The sequence below is a fragment of the Adiantum capillus-veneris genome, chromosome 21 (assembly GCF_014529385.1).
Source record: "Adiantum capillus-veneris isolate H3 chromosome 21, ASM1452938v2, whole genome shotgun sequence".
Classification (NCBI taxonomy): Eukaryota; Viridiplantae; Streptophyta; class Polypodiopsida; order Polypodiales; family Pteridaceae; genus Adiantum; species Adiantum capillus-veneris.
This window is the reverse complement of record NC_140951.1, coordinates 42,125,670-42,140,007: the sequence shown is the minus strand read 5'-3', so window position 1 is coordinate 42,140,007 and position 14,338 is coordinate 42,125,670. Positions and strand designations below refer to the sequence as shown.

The 14,338-nt window shown below is 42.8% G+C and overlaps 1 protein-coding gene across 1 annotated transcript in view; it reads right to left on the bottom strand.

Annotated features, from left to right (window-relative positions):
• Positions 1-12,583, bottom strand: part of DECOY (decoy) — a 66,767-nt gene extending 54,184 nt beyond the window's left edge. Inside the window, exon 1 of the mRNA XM_086494461.1 lies at positions 12,116-12,583. Coding sequence (XP_086350587.1) covers positions 12,116-12,366 — 251 coding nt within the window. The 5' untranslated portion in view covers positions 12,367-12,583. The remainder of the gene's footprint in view (positions 1-12,115) is intronic.
• Between the last annotated feature and the right edge of the window lie 1,755 nt (positions 12,584-14,338).

Genomic DNA, 14,338 nt, shown 5'->3' with positions numbered 1-14,338 from the left:
AAGTCACTTAATAATAATAAGTGAAAAATGGCTAAAATAGGGAAAATGGGTTCTATGCACTGTAAAATGCTCCTAATGGGTACTGACTGTAATCTGATGATTGTGTTGTGTGCAACTAGAGGATATGCAACTACTCTAAGTGTCTAGACATGCACGGCCTACACACACGCTCACAAAGGTGCCAGAACACTTTCTAAGCTAATTGAACCCTTGTGAGGAAGTAGCTTGTCCACATGCACATAGGATTAGATGTGCATGTGACAGCACTAGCACAATTCTTAAGGAAGTCAGCAAATTGTTTGGCTCGAGATTGTGAAGCCAAAAGCAAATGGACGAGTTCACTAGAGGACAGAGGCAAAGGCAAGCTTGACAAGGATGGCAGTACCAGTACTCACTTAGCTGCCTCGGTACCCAGGAGGTCCGACAACAGATGTTCTAAACATAAAAGGACTCTTTGTTTGGCTAGAGAGTTTAAAGCCAAAGACAAAAACAGGAACTCACAAAGAGACAAATACAAAGGCAAGTTCGACCGAGATTACGGTAATAAAGATTTGACAAAGGAGATCAGCATGGCACACGTGGTGGCAACCACAGTGGCCACGACACCAAATTTCTAGCCCGAGGGCAGTGGTCGCCACTAGCTTCAGCCAGAGAGAGAGGCTTGTGAGTGGTAGAGAGGGGCAAGCAGTGCTCCGTATAATTAACTTGGACCCTTGTGTTGGAGTTCAAGTTATCGGAGGGTACAAAAAGACTAGAACAAAAATACAAAAATACTTTTGAACCTATAGGTCAAAGTTCAAGGCACATGCATCTAGCAGGGAACCAATAAGACGTATCTAAAACACTATGGTTGAGTGCGCCAATCCACTCTTGTTGGTCGAATTATGGACACGATGTGTTTCAAAGTTCATTGTCTAAAAAGTATTTTGGACGTGATGTGTTCACAGTTCACGAATCGGGATTCTTGGACGTAGTGTGGTCTACAATTCAATTTTCTAAAAGGCAACCGATGCTCAAGATGGCAATCTTCTAAGGTACAAAGTTGAGGTAGCAAATCCAAGGTGTATCCAGTAGTCTGCAGCTACTGGGGTGTCCATGGTAGCTTCTTCATCGACTTGGTCTCACTATTTATGTCTACTATGAGCTACAGAGAGGGTGTTTTGGCATCTCAAGTGAACTGCCCAATGTGATTCCATTATTTAGTTAAACTTTTAGGTATTTATTTTACTTATTTGTCAAAGTCTGGATAGGGCAATTTACTAAGGTTGCTATATAAGCAACCCTCAACCCCCATTGTATTCACATTAGTTATTCATTGCCAAGGTTGATTGGTTCAGGAGACTCTCTCTCTATTCACATCAGTTATTCATTGCCAAGGTTGGTTGGTTCAGGAGACTCTCTCTCTCTCTCTCTCTCTCTCTCTCTCTCTCTCTCTCTCTCTCTCTCTTTTGGAAAAAGTCAGGGCTGTATATTAAATGAGTACAATATAATCCTCAATAGATGCCAAAATAGCCTATCACGTGGGGTGTACAAGCTGAATGTAAGGAGGAGAGCCACTATAGTGACAACTCGACTAAAACAATCTCATGGTGGTCGGTGTGACGAGTGCAGGAGAAACCACCGAGGAGGGGCATAATGCCACGTAATCTGTCCACCTGTAAGTGTGAAAAAGAGTGGGAATCGTGCCCAACGCCGAAGGAAGGCAAAACGGCGAGCCTTGGCTGCTCGAGATGCACCTGAGGAAGAATCCCACTGCCAAATCAGGGTGTGAATGATATCCAGCCAAATGGTAGTGAGGGTATCTTGAAGGAGCTGTGGAGCCGCACTGAGAATGTGGAGACAACGAGCTCTCCAAACATTCCAAAGTGTAATACTAGTGATGACTGAAAAAACCTCATCACGTGTCTGAGAATCCCCCTGCCAAGCAATCTCTCTCTCTCTCTCTCTCTCTCTCTCTCTCTCTCTCTCTCTCTCTCTCTCTCTCTCTCTCTCTCAAACGGCTGCGTTTTTTGAGAGAGAGAGAGAGAGAGAGAGAGACAGCAGTCCACTCTTTTGATCATAACTTCTTCATCCGAACTCCGATTTGGGTGATCTATAGCCTCAATCGAAGAGCACGAAGTCCTCTACGCATTGATGTAAAGACAGAAATTTTCAGAGTTATGGAAGGCGTTTCTGTAGCAGCATTTTCGAAGTGAACAGGTTCAACAAAATTGATTCTCATCTCCTATTTTACATACAATGTCTTCCGGCACTCGCAAGGGTTCTTCTTCTTCAACAAGGTCCACAACCATTGTGGAAAATGATCCAAAATCCCCTAAGTGTGGAGATAGCAACACAACCACCCAACCAACGACATCGGAAACCATGATCATGGCGTACTTGGTATCATTGCAAGAGACCGTAAACAAACAAGGCGAAGACTTACGAGCACTTGCAATGGAGAATGGCACACTAAGGGTACTTGTGGTTGAGAATGAGAATCTCAAGAGGACACTTGAGATGCAAACAACACGTTTGATGCAACTTGAAGAGGAAGTCAAGGAATGTAAACGCTCTCTTGTGGACTTGAATGCTTTGAAGGAGCGGATGAGCAAAGTAGAGCATGACCATGTATTGAAAGAGGAGAAATTTGACACTATGAGCCGGGATGTATGCGACATGAAAAATGTATGCACAAACAAGTCTTGGGCTGATGTATGTGGTAGCAATGTGGTTTCCAATTCCTCACTCATGCAAGCTATGGTTCAAACAAAGAATGTTGAGAATGTGGATGTAGAGGAGTTGAAGGAACAGGAGCGACGTTCCAAGAACATTGTTATTCGTGGAATTCCCGAAGAGAAGTTAGAGACACCTCCTTCTCTTGCCATTGTTATTGAAGATTTCTTCAAAACCCACTTTGGCATGTCCGGAGTTATGGTCTATGGAGCACATAGAGTGGGGAAGCAAGGAGCTCCTCGCTCGGGAGAACGGCCAATTGTATGCACCATGCCGGATGAGACCAAGCGAAAGATTATCCTTGATAATAGCTGGATCTATTTGAGGGATACAAAATGTTTTGTATGTGAAGATCGCACTATTAAGCAACAAAATATGCGTCGCAAGGCATATGAGGAAAAGAATAATAAAAACAAGGAGATCTCTCATGAAGAAAATGTGCCCAAGGAGGAGGCAAGTCTCTCAAGCAAATAGGGATGCGTGACCTATGAGACCGAGTTACAATTGAAAATATGCTTTTGGAATTGTAATGGATATCCATGGAATGCGGGGGTTGGCATTGATGAACTAACAAGCAAAGCCGATGTTGTACTTCTTGTTGAAACTTGGGAGCATGATACACAAAGGATTAACGGCTTGGAGGATTACAATGTACATTCATTGATGTGGTCAAAGAATCTCAAGCAACGAAGAGGACAAGGAGGGTTAGCATGTATGGTTAAGAAAGGATTGGAAGATTTTGTATCAATTGTAAAAGATGACAAGTACAAACGTTATGTATGGCTGAAAATTATGACACCAAAAAGAGCACCCATTTTTGTAGCCGGTTGCTTACATTCCTCATCATGATTCTCCCTTTTATGCTTGCATGAATAGAGATCAACCATTTTCTGATTTGGAAGAGGACATTGCTTATTTCAAAGGTGAAGGTGATGTTATTGTATTTGGGGATATGAATGCTCGCACAAAAACATTGCAACATGATACTCAACAATTTGATATGCCATACATTTCAAGGGAGTTGGAGGAAGTTCACTTATATGATCGTACTTCAATGGATGAGAAAGAGCCGGATCACTATGGAAAGTTACTTTTACACATGTGTAATAGCACGGGTATGCTCATTGCCAATGGTGTATCTTTGTGGAGTGGAACCAATGGTTTTACATGTAGGAGACATAATGGGGATAGTGTGATTGACTATATGCTACTCTCTGAAGCCATCATGTATCGCATAAAGAGTTTTATGTTTGGTCAATGGACCCCGGAATCCGACCATCGCACCTTATGTATTGATCTTTCATGTGGAGAAGCAACTAAGCATGATAATCTCAGCCAAAGGAAAGAGAAGTTATCACTATGTATGGATTTCAAACGGGCACCAATGTACATTGAAATGGTTGAGCAAAAATTATGGATGACAAAGCTTCAATGTGATGCACCATTGGAAACTAAATAGGAAGCTTTCAAGAAAGCTATTTGTTCTTGTGCGGAAGAATGCTTTGCCATAAAGCATCTCCATGGTATCAACAAAGATAGATCACGCAAAAGGTGGTTTGATAAAGAATGTCGAGATGCTCGAAAGTCCTTGATAAAGCTTGATGCAACTATGGACAAAGACAACTATCAAAGTCATTTGCATACATACAAGGCATTGATTCAAAAGAAGAGAAGAAGATGGGAAGTAAAGCAACAAGAATTTCAAGGCCAAGAAAAGGCACATGCATGTGGAAGATTTTGGAGAAACTTGAGAGTTAAGCGGGTTGAGAATTTTGGTAACTTGAGTCTAGTGGATATGTACACACATTGTAGGCAATTATATCAGCAAGCAAATACTGAAAAAATGCCATTTTATGGTTCACTCCCATGTATGCCGTCTTTTTTTACTATTGAGGATGTATGCGGTGGGCTTGAAAAGTTGGCCACTCGCAAAGCGGCAGATATTCAAGGTATCAAGCCGGAGATAATCAAATGGACGGGAGATTTTATCCATGAGTGGATGTGTGATATGTTCAACCTTGCACTTCAACATGGTATACCTTATGATTGGAGTACTAATTGGGTTAAGCCTTTGCATAAAGGAGGGGATGTAAAGAATGTAAGCAACTACCGGACTATAATGATTGGGTCTCTTATGGCAAAGTTGTTTGGGTGCATAATGGAGATGAAATTGAGTGATTGGGCTGAAGAGAATGACAAGCGTGCAAAGGGACAAGCGGGTTTTCGTCGATGCCATAGCACCATTGATCATCTTGTCACTCTTCGTGTTCTCATGGAGGAAAGTCGGTTGAAAGGCAAGCGATTGTATTGTTGTTTTGTGGACTTTAAGAAAGCCTTTGATATGATTCCACGTAACAATTTGTGGAGAAGGATGGAAGAACTCCAAGTGCCAAGTGAGTTTATGCTTGCGGTTTCTCGAATCTATGAGAAGGTGATTTGTCAATTGCGCATGGGAAGAGAAATTTCAGAAATTTTTGTAAGCACTATTGGGGTTAAACAAGGATGTCCATTGTCACCAACTCTCTTTGGTCTATGCATCGATCAATTGGAACAAATGGTACTTGACTTTATGCAAGAAGAAGGCATTGAAGAGGTCACTATTTGCAATGCGGTAATCATGCTTTTGTTGTATGCGGATGATGTAGTGCTTCTAGCACACACTTTAGCAGATGCACAAAAGCTTATGGTTGTCCTTGAGAACTTTTGCTTGCATAGTGGGCTGATTGTAAATGAATCCAAAACAAAGGTTATGCTTATGAAAACCAACCATAAGGAGAAGCCATGCATTGTGTACAACAACGAGACACTTGAAGTTGTTGAGAGCTTTAAGTACCTTGGCCTTGAGGTTCCATCCAATCACAAGTGGCATGAATGTGCTATGCGTCGTTTGGAAGCGGGAAAGAGAGCATATTATGCATTTGAGAACATGTGTAATGCAGGAAACATCAAGTGTTGGGTTCTCAAGAAGTATCTTTTTGATGCATTGGTGACACCGATTCTTCTTTATGGAGTTGAAGTGTGGGGCGGGAGCATCTCAAAGTCTACTTGGAAAGAGTTTGAGAATGTCCAAAAGCGTTTTCTTACAAACTTTCTCCAAGTTAAGACACAAACACCATATATGCTCCTACTTCTTGAGTCGGGATCTCTTTCAATTGAGGTTATGGGCATGGAAAGGGTTGTGGAGTACATGATAAAGATGCGTCAAAACCCCTCACATCGACTTCCTACAATTGCATGGGAAGCAAGCAAAAAAGTTCAAAAGACGCATAAAAGCAAGATCTTGAGCACGGGATGGATGCAAGACATAAAGAAGTGGTTTGGGAGATGGGATGCATTACACTTGCTACATGATGCTTCAATTGACTCTCAAGTGAATGAAGCTTTTCTACAACGCCAATGTATTACGGCTTGGGAGAAATCCGGTGGGTCACGCTTCGTACATTACACCACCTATATTGCCCCCAACTACAAAACCATGTTCTTCGCTAAGAGAGGAAACCATACTCACACTTACATGCTTGAGCCTATTCCCTTGTCCGCGATACGCACTATCGCAGCAATTCGGCTTAGCTCCCATTTCCTTCGATGCGAGATAGGGCGTTGGGGCAATGGAGAAGAGTCAAGTCGATTGTGCACATTATGCTCACTGCAAGTTCGAGAGTCTGAGTACCACACACTACTAGAGTGCTCAGCTTTTGATCACATCCGAACTTGCTTCTCTCACATTTTCAGCCATAACTTAGACCTACACACTTTCCTCTCCCAGCCAAAGTGTGGGCTCTCCATTGCGACTCTCATCACTACAATTTTGGAGCATCGAGAGTCACTCATCAGCCATACACATACTACATCACATGTAACTTTGGTCCCATAGGTCATATTTGACCTCCGAGGACGATAATAAAATCTATCTCTCTCTCTCTCTCTCTCTCTCTCTCTCTCTCTCTCTCTCTCTCTCTCTCTCTCTCTCTCTCTCTCTCTCTCTCTCTCTCTCTCTCTCTCGTGCTTGCTCCCTTCTCTACGCTTCCGCATCGTCGACTTTGACAATTATGTCCCCAAACCTGTCCTCAAACTGCCCCAAATATGTCCCCCAAACAGCCCCATATGCCCCCAAATGCCTACTTTTTTGCCTGCTCTGCCCCGTGTTCCGTTGTTCCACCTCACGTTCCTCCCCGTTCCAAAACACCATTCCGGTTACACCCCGTTCCAGAACGACGTTCCGATCCACTCTTTGACGGGGAAGGCGTTTAAAGGTGCTCCGAAGGTTCCACCCTTCCTTAGCACGAAAGACACAACTTTTGAAGCCGACCAATACACGAGGGACTTGGACACTGCATTTGCCAAGGTCCGGGAGGCTTTAGCGAAATCTCAGGAACTACACAAGAAGGCAGCAAATCGACACCGTCGCGATTTGAAATCAAAGGAAGACGATTGGGTGCTCTTACGTTTTGAGAAGGCACGACTCAGAAAGAAAAAGGAAAAGGAGCGGCTTTTTCCAAAGCTTAACATGAGGTATTATGGCCCTTTCAAGATAAAAGAAAAGATAAATGATGTCTCCTTTAGACTAAAGCTGCTTGATACTTGGAAGATTCACAATGCTTTTCATGTGAGTCTATTGAAGCCTTTTAAAGGCGACGTGCCCGATGATGGGGAGCCAGATGAGCAACCCGTAGTGGAGGAAAGCGAGGAGATACTCGTTCCAAAACAGATATTGGCACACAAGGACAGAAAGATAAAAGGTAAAGTGATTAGGCGGTTCTTGGTTAAGTTCAAAAACTATCCTGCATTGTATGCGAAGTGGATGGAGGAGGAGGACCTAGCAGATACTCCTCAAATTTTGGAACTTTACCTTGAAGCATTCAGTTTAGCATAGTCTACTCCGATAGAACCCCGACTTCAACGAGGGTGAATCTAGTATAGTGAGTCACTCCGCTCCTTTGTCAACGGATTACCCCGATTTTGAATAGAGTCACCGATGTCCCCTTTGGGTTTCAGGGATACTAAAGGACTGAGTAGTATTCTACTATATAACTGGAATTCCCGAACATGAAAATGATTGATTTGTACTTGACTTGTTTGAGTGCAAGAACTAAAAGACGAAATGACTGCAACATTTCAGTCTCATAAATCTCTATAGACATGATTGCAATAAGGATTAGTTAATCGAGCATCTGTGAGGTCCCGAATGGATCTAGATGCGATTACTAAATACGTTGCCAATTAATCATGGTCTGAGATTTGGAATGAATTCGTATGTGATTTGTCCTGTGATGTCATGTGATGTCCGGTGATGTGACTGTCGTCTTGTACAAGTGCTAGATATGTCGTGTCTAGTGCGTCAGTACTAACAGTCACTGTCTACGAAGACAGTTTATGGCCTTTGTCTGTTTTGCAGCTGTAATCAAGGGCGATTACAATTTTTTCAAGAGGGGGTATGTCACAAACTGGTGACATGGCATGCCCCCGTACACACACACACACACACACAGTTGACGTGGCAGCAACATCGAAAAACGCGTCGGCAGGCTGACGTGGCAGTGTACGAAAACCCGCGCAACGCGTTGACTTGCTGGCGTGGCACCGTACGGACCTCCGCGTTTCATGCGGACTGTACGGACAGTACAAGTTTCCGCAAATCATGCTGGCCAGGTTTTGGGAATAATGCTTTTGAGTTAGAAGCTTTTGATTAAAAGATTTTGGGGCTTTGCTTTTGGGCATCCCTTGTAAGAATAAATAAGCCTCAAGGGCTCACTTCTCAGAGCATCTGGACGTAGACTTTGAGAGTGAGCACCCGCAGGCTCATAGTACTTTGCTCAAAGATTAATATAAAAATAAATACCGACACGGGCGCCAGTCCTTGGGGCCAATACCTCTTGGCACAGAACTACACCGAGCTGTGTCGTCTTTTGTGAACTATTTTAGAGTGAATCTCTGTTGTGTCGCGGTAGAATCTTGACTTGGGATGTCCAAGTTTGTTACATGCTCCAGTGTGAAGGTGCAAGGATTGGAGTATCGGCATTGTACTCGGTTGAAGTAATATAAAGAAATACTGAAAGGGGCCCCAAACGTTAGGGCCAATGCTCTCTTGGGGTGGAGCTCCGCCACTCTGTGTTGGTGTGTGCTCTCTCTTTCAGTTCAGTTTTTATTGAAGTGTTCAATTTGTTCTTTTCTATTGGCACGGGGTTCCCGCGTCTCTTGACACTTTGGATGACAAGTTTGCACGTAGTGTCGATAGTTGTGGGGACATCTAGTTCCTACTCCCACAGTTAGCAACATTCGGATGCTTCTTCCATACATCCCTTTGGAGAGCTCCAACCTTGAGGGCAGCCCTTCTTCAAGTGTGCAGATTTGGCCACCGCTGGCAAGTATATCAGGTTCTTCCCTTGAAGTCTTTTGCCCAGCTTTTGGGCATGTTACAAATCAGCCCCAGTGTACTTTACAGGCTTGTTCCCCCAGCCGGTTCCTTCCTCTCCCTTTGAATATTGGAGTCATGTTGTGTATTGGATAATGACTGCACAATTCAATTGTGGGTATATTCTCTTCAGCACAAGTACAAAGGCCAGTTTTGATGAAGATTTTAAGGAAGCAAGTTACAACAGTAGGAGTATGTGGAGTCTATACGCAGTTTGGCATATTGTATTGAATTGTACCTACAGGGTTGATCTTGATAGATGCAGAAAATTGGTGGACATTTTGGTTTGATCTGAGGGAGTTTGCTTGAGTAGCTAGGTTCTTTTTGCACCCTGGCGCCTTCTTTGGGAAACATGATCCTCAGATGATGACCTTACAACTCTTCCAATTCTTAGCAGCCCGAGTTTACCAATGGTGTGAGGGAGATTCGAAGAATGCTTGCTGATCTCTTACCTATTCCTCCTTTGAATGTGGACTCCTGCTGTTCTAATTGAAATCTTGCCGATACCAACCTCGAATGCATTTCAGCCAGCAATGTTATGCCCTTTTGCAATCTGATGCGTGGATTGTGCGTCACAGTAATCAGTTGTGGTCCCTCTCCAACTTAAAAGCTCTACCTGTTGGCAGCCTATTGCACGCACGGCATATTTGCGACTACTTGTTGTTTCAGATGCCATGAAGCTAAGGAGACTATGCCACACTTATTGTGGGGTTGTCACTACTCCAAAACCTTCATTCGGGCTGAACTTCGGCTCTGTTTTCCTTCTTGCACTTTTCACAGACAGTTTTGGATTTTTGGGGTGCTTCAGTCTCCACAATCTCAGTTTGCGATCTTTTTTGGTTGAGTCGGATTTTGAATTTTGTGGGCCATTTGGCCCCATCACAACTTTTTAATGTTTCAAGGCACTAATGTTGACCTGTTTCCCTATTTCAAATTGTCGCTTGGGCTGATGCTGACTACATTACTCTTGATGCCTATAGGATTTACTTTGACTATTTCTAGCCCTCGGAGCCTCATATGCTCCACTTTTTGTATCTCTTCTTTTTCGTGGGTTTTCCTTGCTTTGAGGTTTCCCACTTGTAAATTAAATCAGCAAGATTTACAAAAAGAGAGTGTGTGGGTGTGCGAAGTTCGTGTTTGGAGTGTTACATTGTTTTCTTTCGTTCTCTCTCTTCTTTTGGTTTGCTCCTTGTTTCTTTCTTGTTTTGTGTTGGGTTGTTGGCTTGCTGCTCCACTCTCAACACCAGCAATTTCATATTGTTGTCACCAAAGCCTCTTGCATTGTCTTCTTGGAGTTCCCTCCCCAACTCTGATTTTCGGGAGCCACCTTCAACAAGTCCTAGCTAACAACTCCTTGTCTGCTCCAGTGCAACGCTTTGATTGTCATCTTGTGGCCTTCTCCAGCAATTTTTTTGGTGATGTCAACTGTTTCTTCGTTGACTGCTCCCTCCCATCTATCTTTCCATAATCTTTGCTTTCGGAATCCAGATTGTACCAATTGGCAGGCATTTTCCTGAAATCAAGCTACTGCCATTGCAGATGTTCCTTTCTCCACATCACTGCTGGTGGCTTTTTGCTTTTAGGTTTCTGGTACAAGTTGCAGAGTGAGCTTTTGCATATTCTATGAATGTGAGAGACGGTCCTGTGATTGAAATCCTTCCTTGAATAGTGGTGCAACACACAAGCTAGAAACTTGCACATTCCTTAGACTCCATGGGCTTTCACTCACAACTCTGCAAAGTAGATACAAGATCCATTTGCTTGTTCAAGTAAGAAAATTGTAGATCTCTGATACTCGAAAAGTATCATTGTAACCGGCCGGCCACCAACACACGTCAAGGGTGTAATCACTACCAAGACTTGCACACAACTGAAAAGAAACTAAAACACAATTGAGGAATGAATTAGAACAGGGGAGAGGCAGACTTTCCCTCGAGGATTATTGGCCCCCCAATTGGCGCTTCGCACCAACGAAGTTGAATCTGACACATGCAAAAAGGAGTTCAAATGTGCCACATTTACTTCTTTGCCACTACATTTCTTCTCAGAAACGTATCGTACAATCATAAAATAGGATCTTGACTATAATGCAAAGGGTCATTATTGATATCTAAGCCATCCCTAACCAATCTCTACAATGTGTTCTTGCTCTCATGAACACCACTTTAATGTGGTATAGCATTACATGGAAGCTGCCTAGCACCTCTTTTGGAAGGCTTTTGGTCAACGTAAGCGAATCTTGCACTGTTTCATGTCTCCACTCAATCAAATCTCTATCAGCCAAACAACTTCCACATTGATACTAAGAGCTCAAAGCTTCGAGAAACAAATGAAAAGCACCATAAAGTTACAAACTTACCAGCTGTGTAAATCAACTTCAAATCCTAAGCCTATAAGTTTTAGAGATACTCTTTTGCACACAAATGCTTCATAGATCTCTAAAATCTGCATCTTAATTGTGGGCAATACAGCTCTACATCAATGTCTTTCAGCTTCTTCTGATTCTATTTCCAGCTATAGACACTATATGGTTACACCTTTCTCATTCTTACGAACATAAAATTTTATAGTGTCTTCCTTGGCCCCCAGGAGAAACTTAAGCTAATAAAAATATTTTTGTCAGATCAGGGGATCTGGAAATCTCATGCACTAAGCAGGGAAAATTCTCACCTTTCGCAAGTTGTCTAGTGCCTACTAGATTCACATGCTTATAAAATGACATTCTCGCAAGATCAACTCATGTTGGCAGCTAGGCAGCTCGGTAGATGGTAATAAGAGGCACCTGCTATGTTTTAGTTTTTAACTGTGAAAATTTTTTTTGTAGTCGAAAAAAAACTGCGAAGAGGATGAAGGCAGACATAAGACACCTTGCAAAAACTATCATTAAGAAGACAAGAACCAAGAGGACTCCACAATGCACTTCAAGACCACAAAGCACACTACAGATAAGTAGCTGCATATAAATTAAAGGGTGCAGAGAACACTTACGAGAAGTTGCGAAAAGCCACAACCTCAGGGGCAGGCGGAGGGACAATCAGCGGGAGGCGCTCCAGAGCGACACAAGCAATTACTTTTTCACCCGGGGGACCTGAGAGCTCCTCCGTTGACTGCTGTTGAGCTTCCTGACCTTTGCCTTTTGCTTTTGCAAAGCCTCTTCCACTCTGGCCAAGCAGGGATGGCCATGGTGAGGCGCTCTTCAGCTTTGTCGTGACCAAACTTCCCACAGCCTTTTGCAGCATTTGAAATGGACCCGCTTTTCTTCCCTTTGATCAAGGATACGCCTACCTTCGCACGCACATCCTTGCCTGCTTCTGGCGATGGAGATGAAGCTCTCTCGAAGACGTCTGCATCTCGGTTAAACAGGGTTTTCAGAATGGTCGTGTAAAACCTCAGTCCAGCGCAGCTTCGCACTGTGATTTCCGGAAAGCCCACATTGGGCAGTGACCACGGCCTAGGTCGGTCTAAAACTAACAATGTTATAGTAATTCCTTGGCTAGAGAAGGTTACATCTATATAGTTCTCGACTACGCTCATGTTTAAAGCTAATGCTCTACTACCATGAAAGGGCACTAGCATCTCTTTTTTCTTGGTGTCTTATCAAAATTGAAGGAATGAGGAAAGGACTACCCTAGAGTAGAGACATACACCCAGAGAGTGGTAGAGAACGAGTGACAATGACCCTAAAGCAATAACTTGATAACTTGAGAGAATGGTTATACAACTGGATGGATGGAAATGAGTGGCAAGGGTCACCTTTAATCCCACCTAGAGACCCGGGGAAAAAAAAGGAAAGCCCAAAAATGGGACAACCAGACCAAAAGTGGGTCAAAGGACTAAAAAGGCATATGCATAGCCAATCTGGCCTTACAAATATGGTGTGCAACCTAGGATGCCACCATCTGGTGATGGCATATCTCCAATACCTCCTCTTTAGCGCCACATGGGTGGTTTAGCTCCACCTCTCTAAATTAAAGATGACAGTTTAGGTCAAGGTAGAGGCTTAGTGAGAAGATCTACAAGATTATCAATGGTGGGACAAAAGTACAAGCTAATACAACCATGCTCAATGTAATCCCAAACAAAGTGGTAGTGAACATAAATGTGTTTAGCTCGGCCATAAATAACAAGAATATGGGATAAAGAAATACGCAAGCAATAGAACATCCAAGTGATAAATACTCCAATCTATGATTATCCTTAAATAAAAGACATCTCAAATATCATCACCTCTCTCTAGTGAGAGTGAGACATAGCCTCTAAGAAATCTATCTCATCCACCTATGATATCAAAGAAAAATTCACATGATGTGAACTACAAGTCATCCATCCAATAGAAAGCTAATAGAAACCGAGAGACTAGAGTCTCGAAGAAGAGTGCAATTCCATCTATGAGGGTCATTGGGCTTCACTTGTGTGGTTAGAGGAGAAGTACCATTATTATTATCTCGCATAGAGGATGTGGGAATAGCCGATGAAGAGAAAGTGGATGTTGATGATGGTGAGGGTGAAGAGGAACCAATAGTAGAAGTAGGAGTGGCCATGGTACTGCAAATGAGTGGAGTGTTACAAGAGGTTAAACCATCTCAAGATGTGGAAATGGGTCAATAGCATCATAAGATGAAGAAGCTCCAATAAACAAAGGACCAAATCTAGTATCATCAAACCAAGGATCACTTATCTCAAAACCAAAATCCTTTGGAGCAAGAGGCATACCAATGAAATATCATATGTTTACATTTAGCATCCAAGGTCCTCTTCTTTGATGAAACATGAACATCAGCAACACAACCAAGGACATGAACATGTGTTACACTAGGTCTACAACCTATAAATACCTTCCCTAGAGTGTTTTCATCCACCGTTTTTGTGAGAGAGGTTAACTAATGTAGGCATGGCTTCACTCCGAAATGAGGGCAATGATAGGGATAGAGGCAAGATATAAAAGAGTGCATGCCATCTCCTCGATTGTCCTATTCTTCCTTTCCACAAAACCATTATGTTGAGGGGTGCAAGGGAGGGATTTTTGAATGCCCTTAGAAGAGAGAAAAGAATCAAATGGTTAAATTCTCCTCTATTGTTAATTCTCAACATAGAGACTTTAGAGTTTGATTGGTTTTCAACTTGGCTTATGCAACTTTGAAAGTTATACATAGTATTAGATTTCTTAGCAAGAAGATATACCCATGTATTGTTGGGTAAAGGCCAATGGTG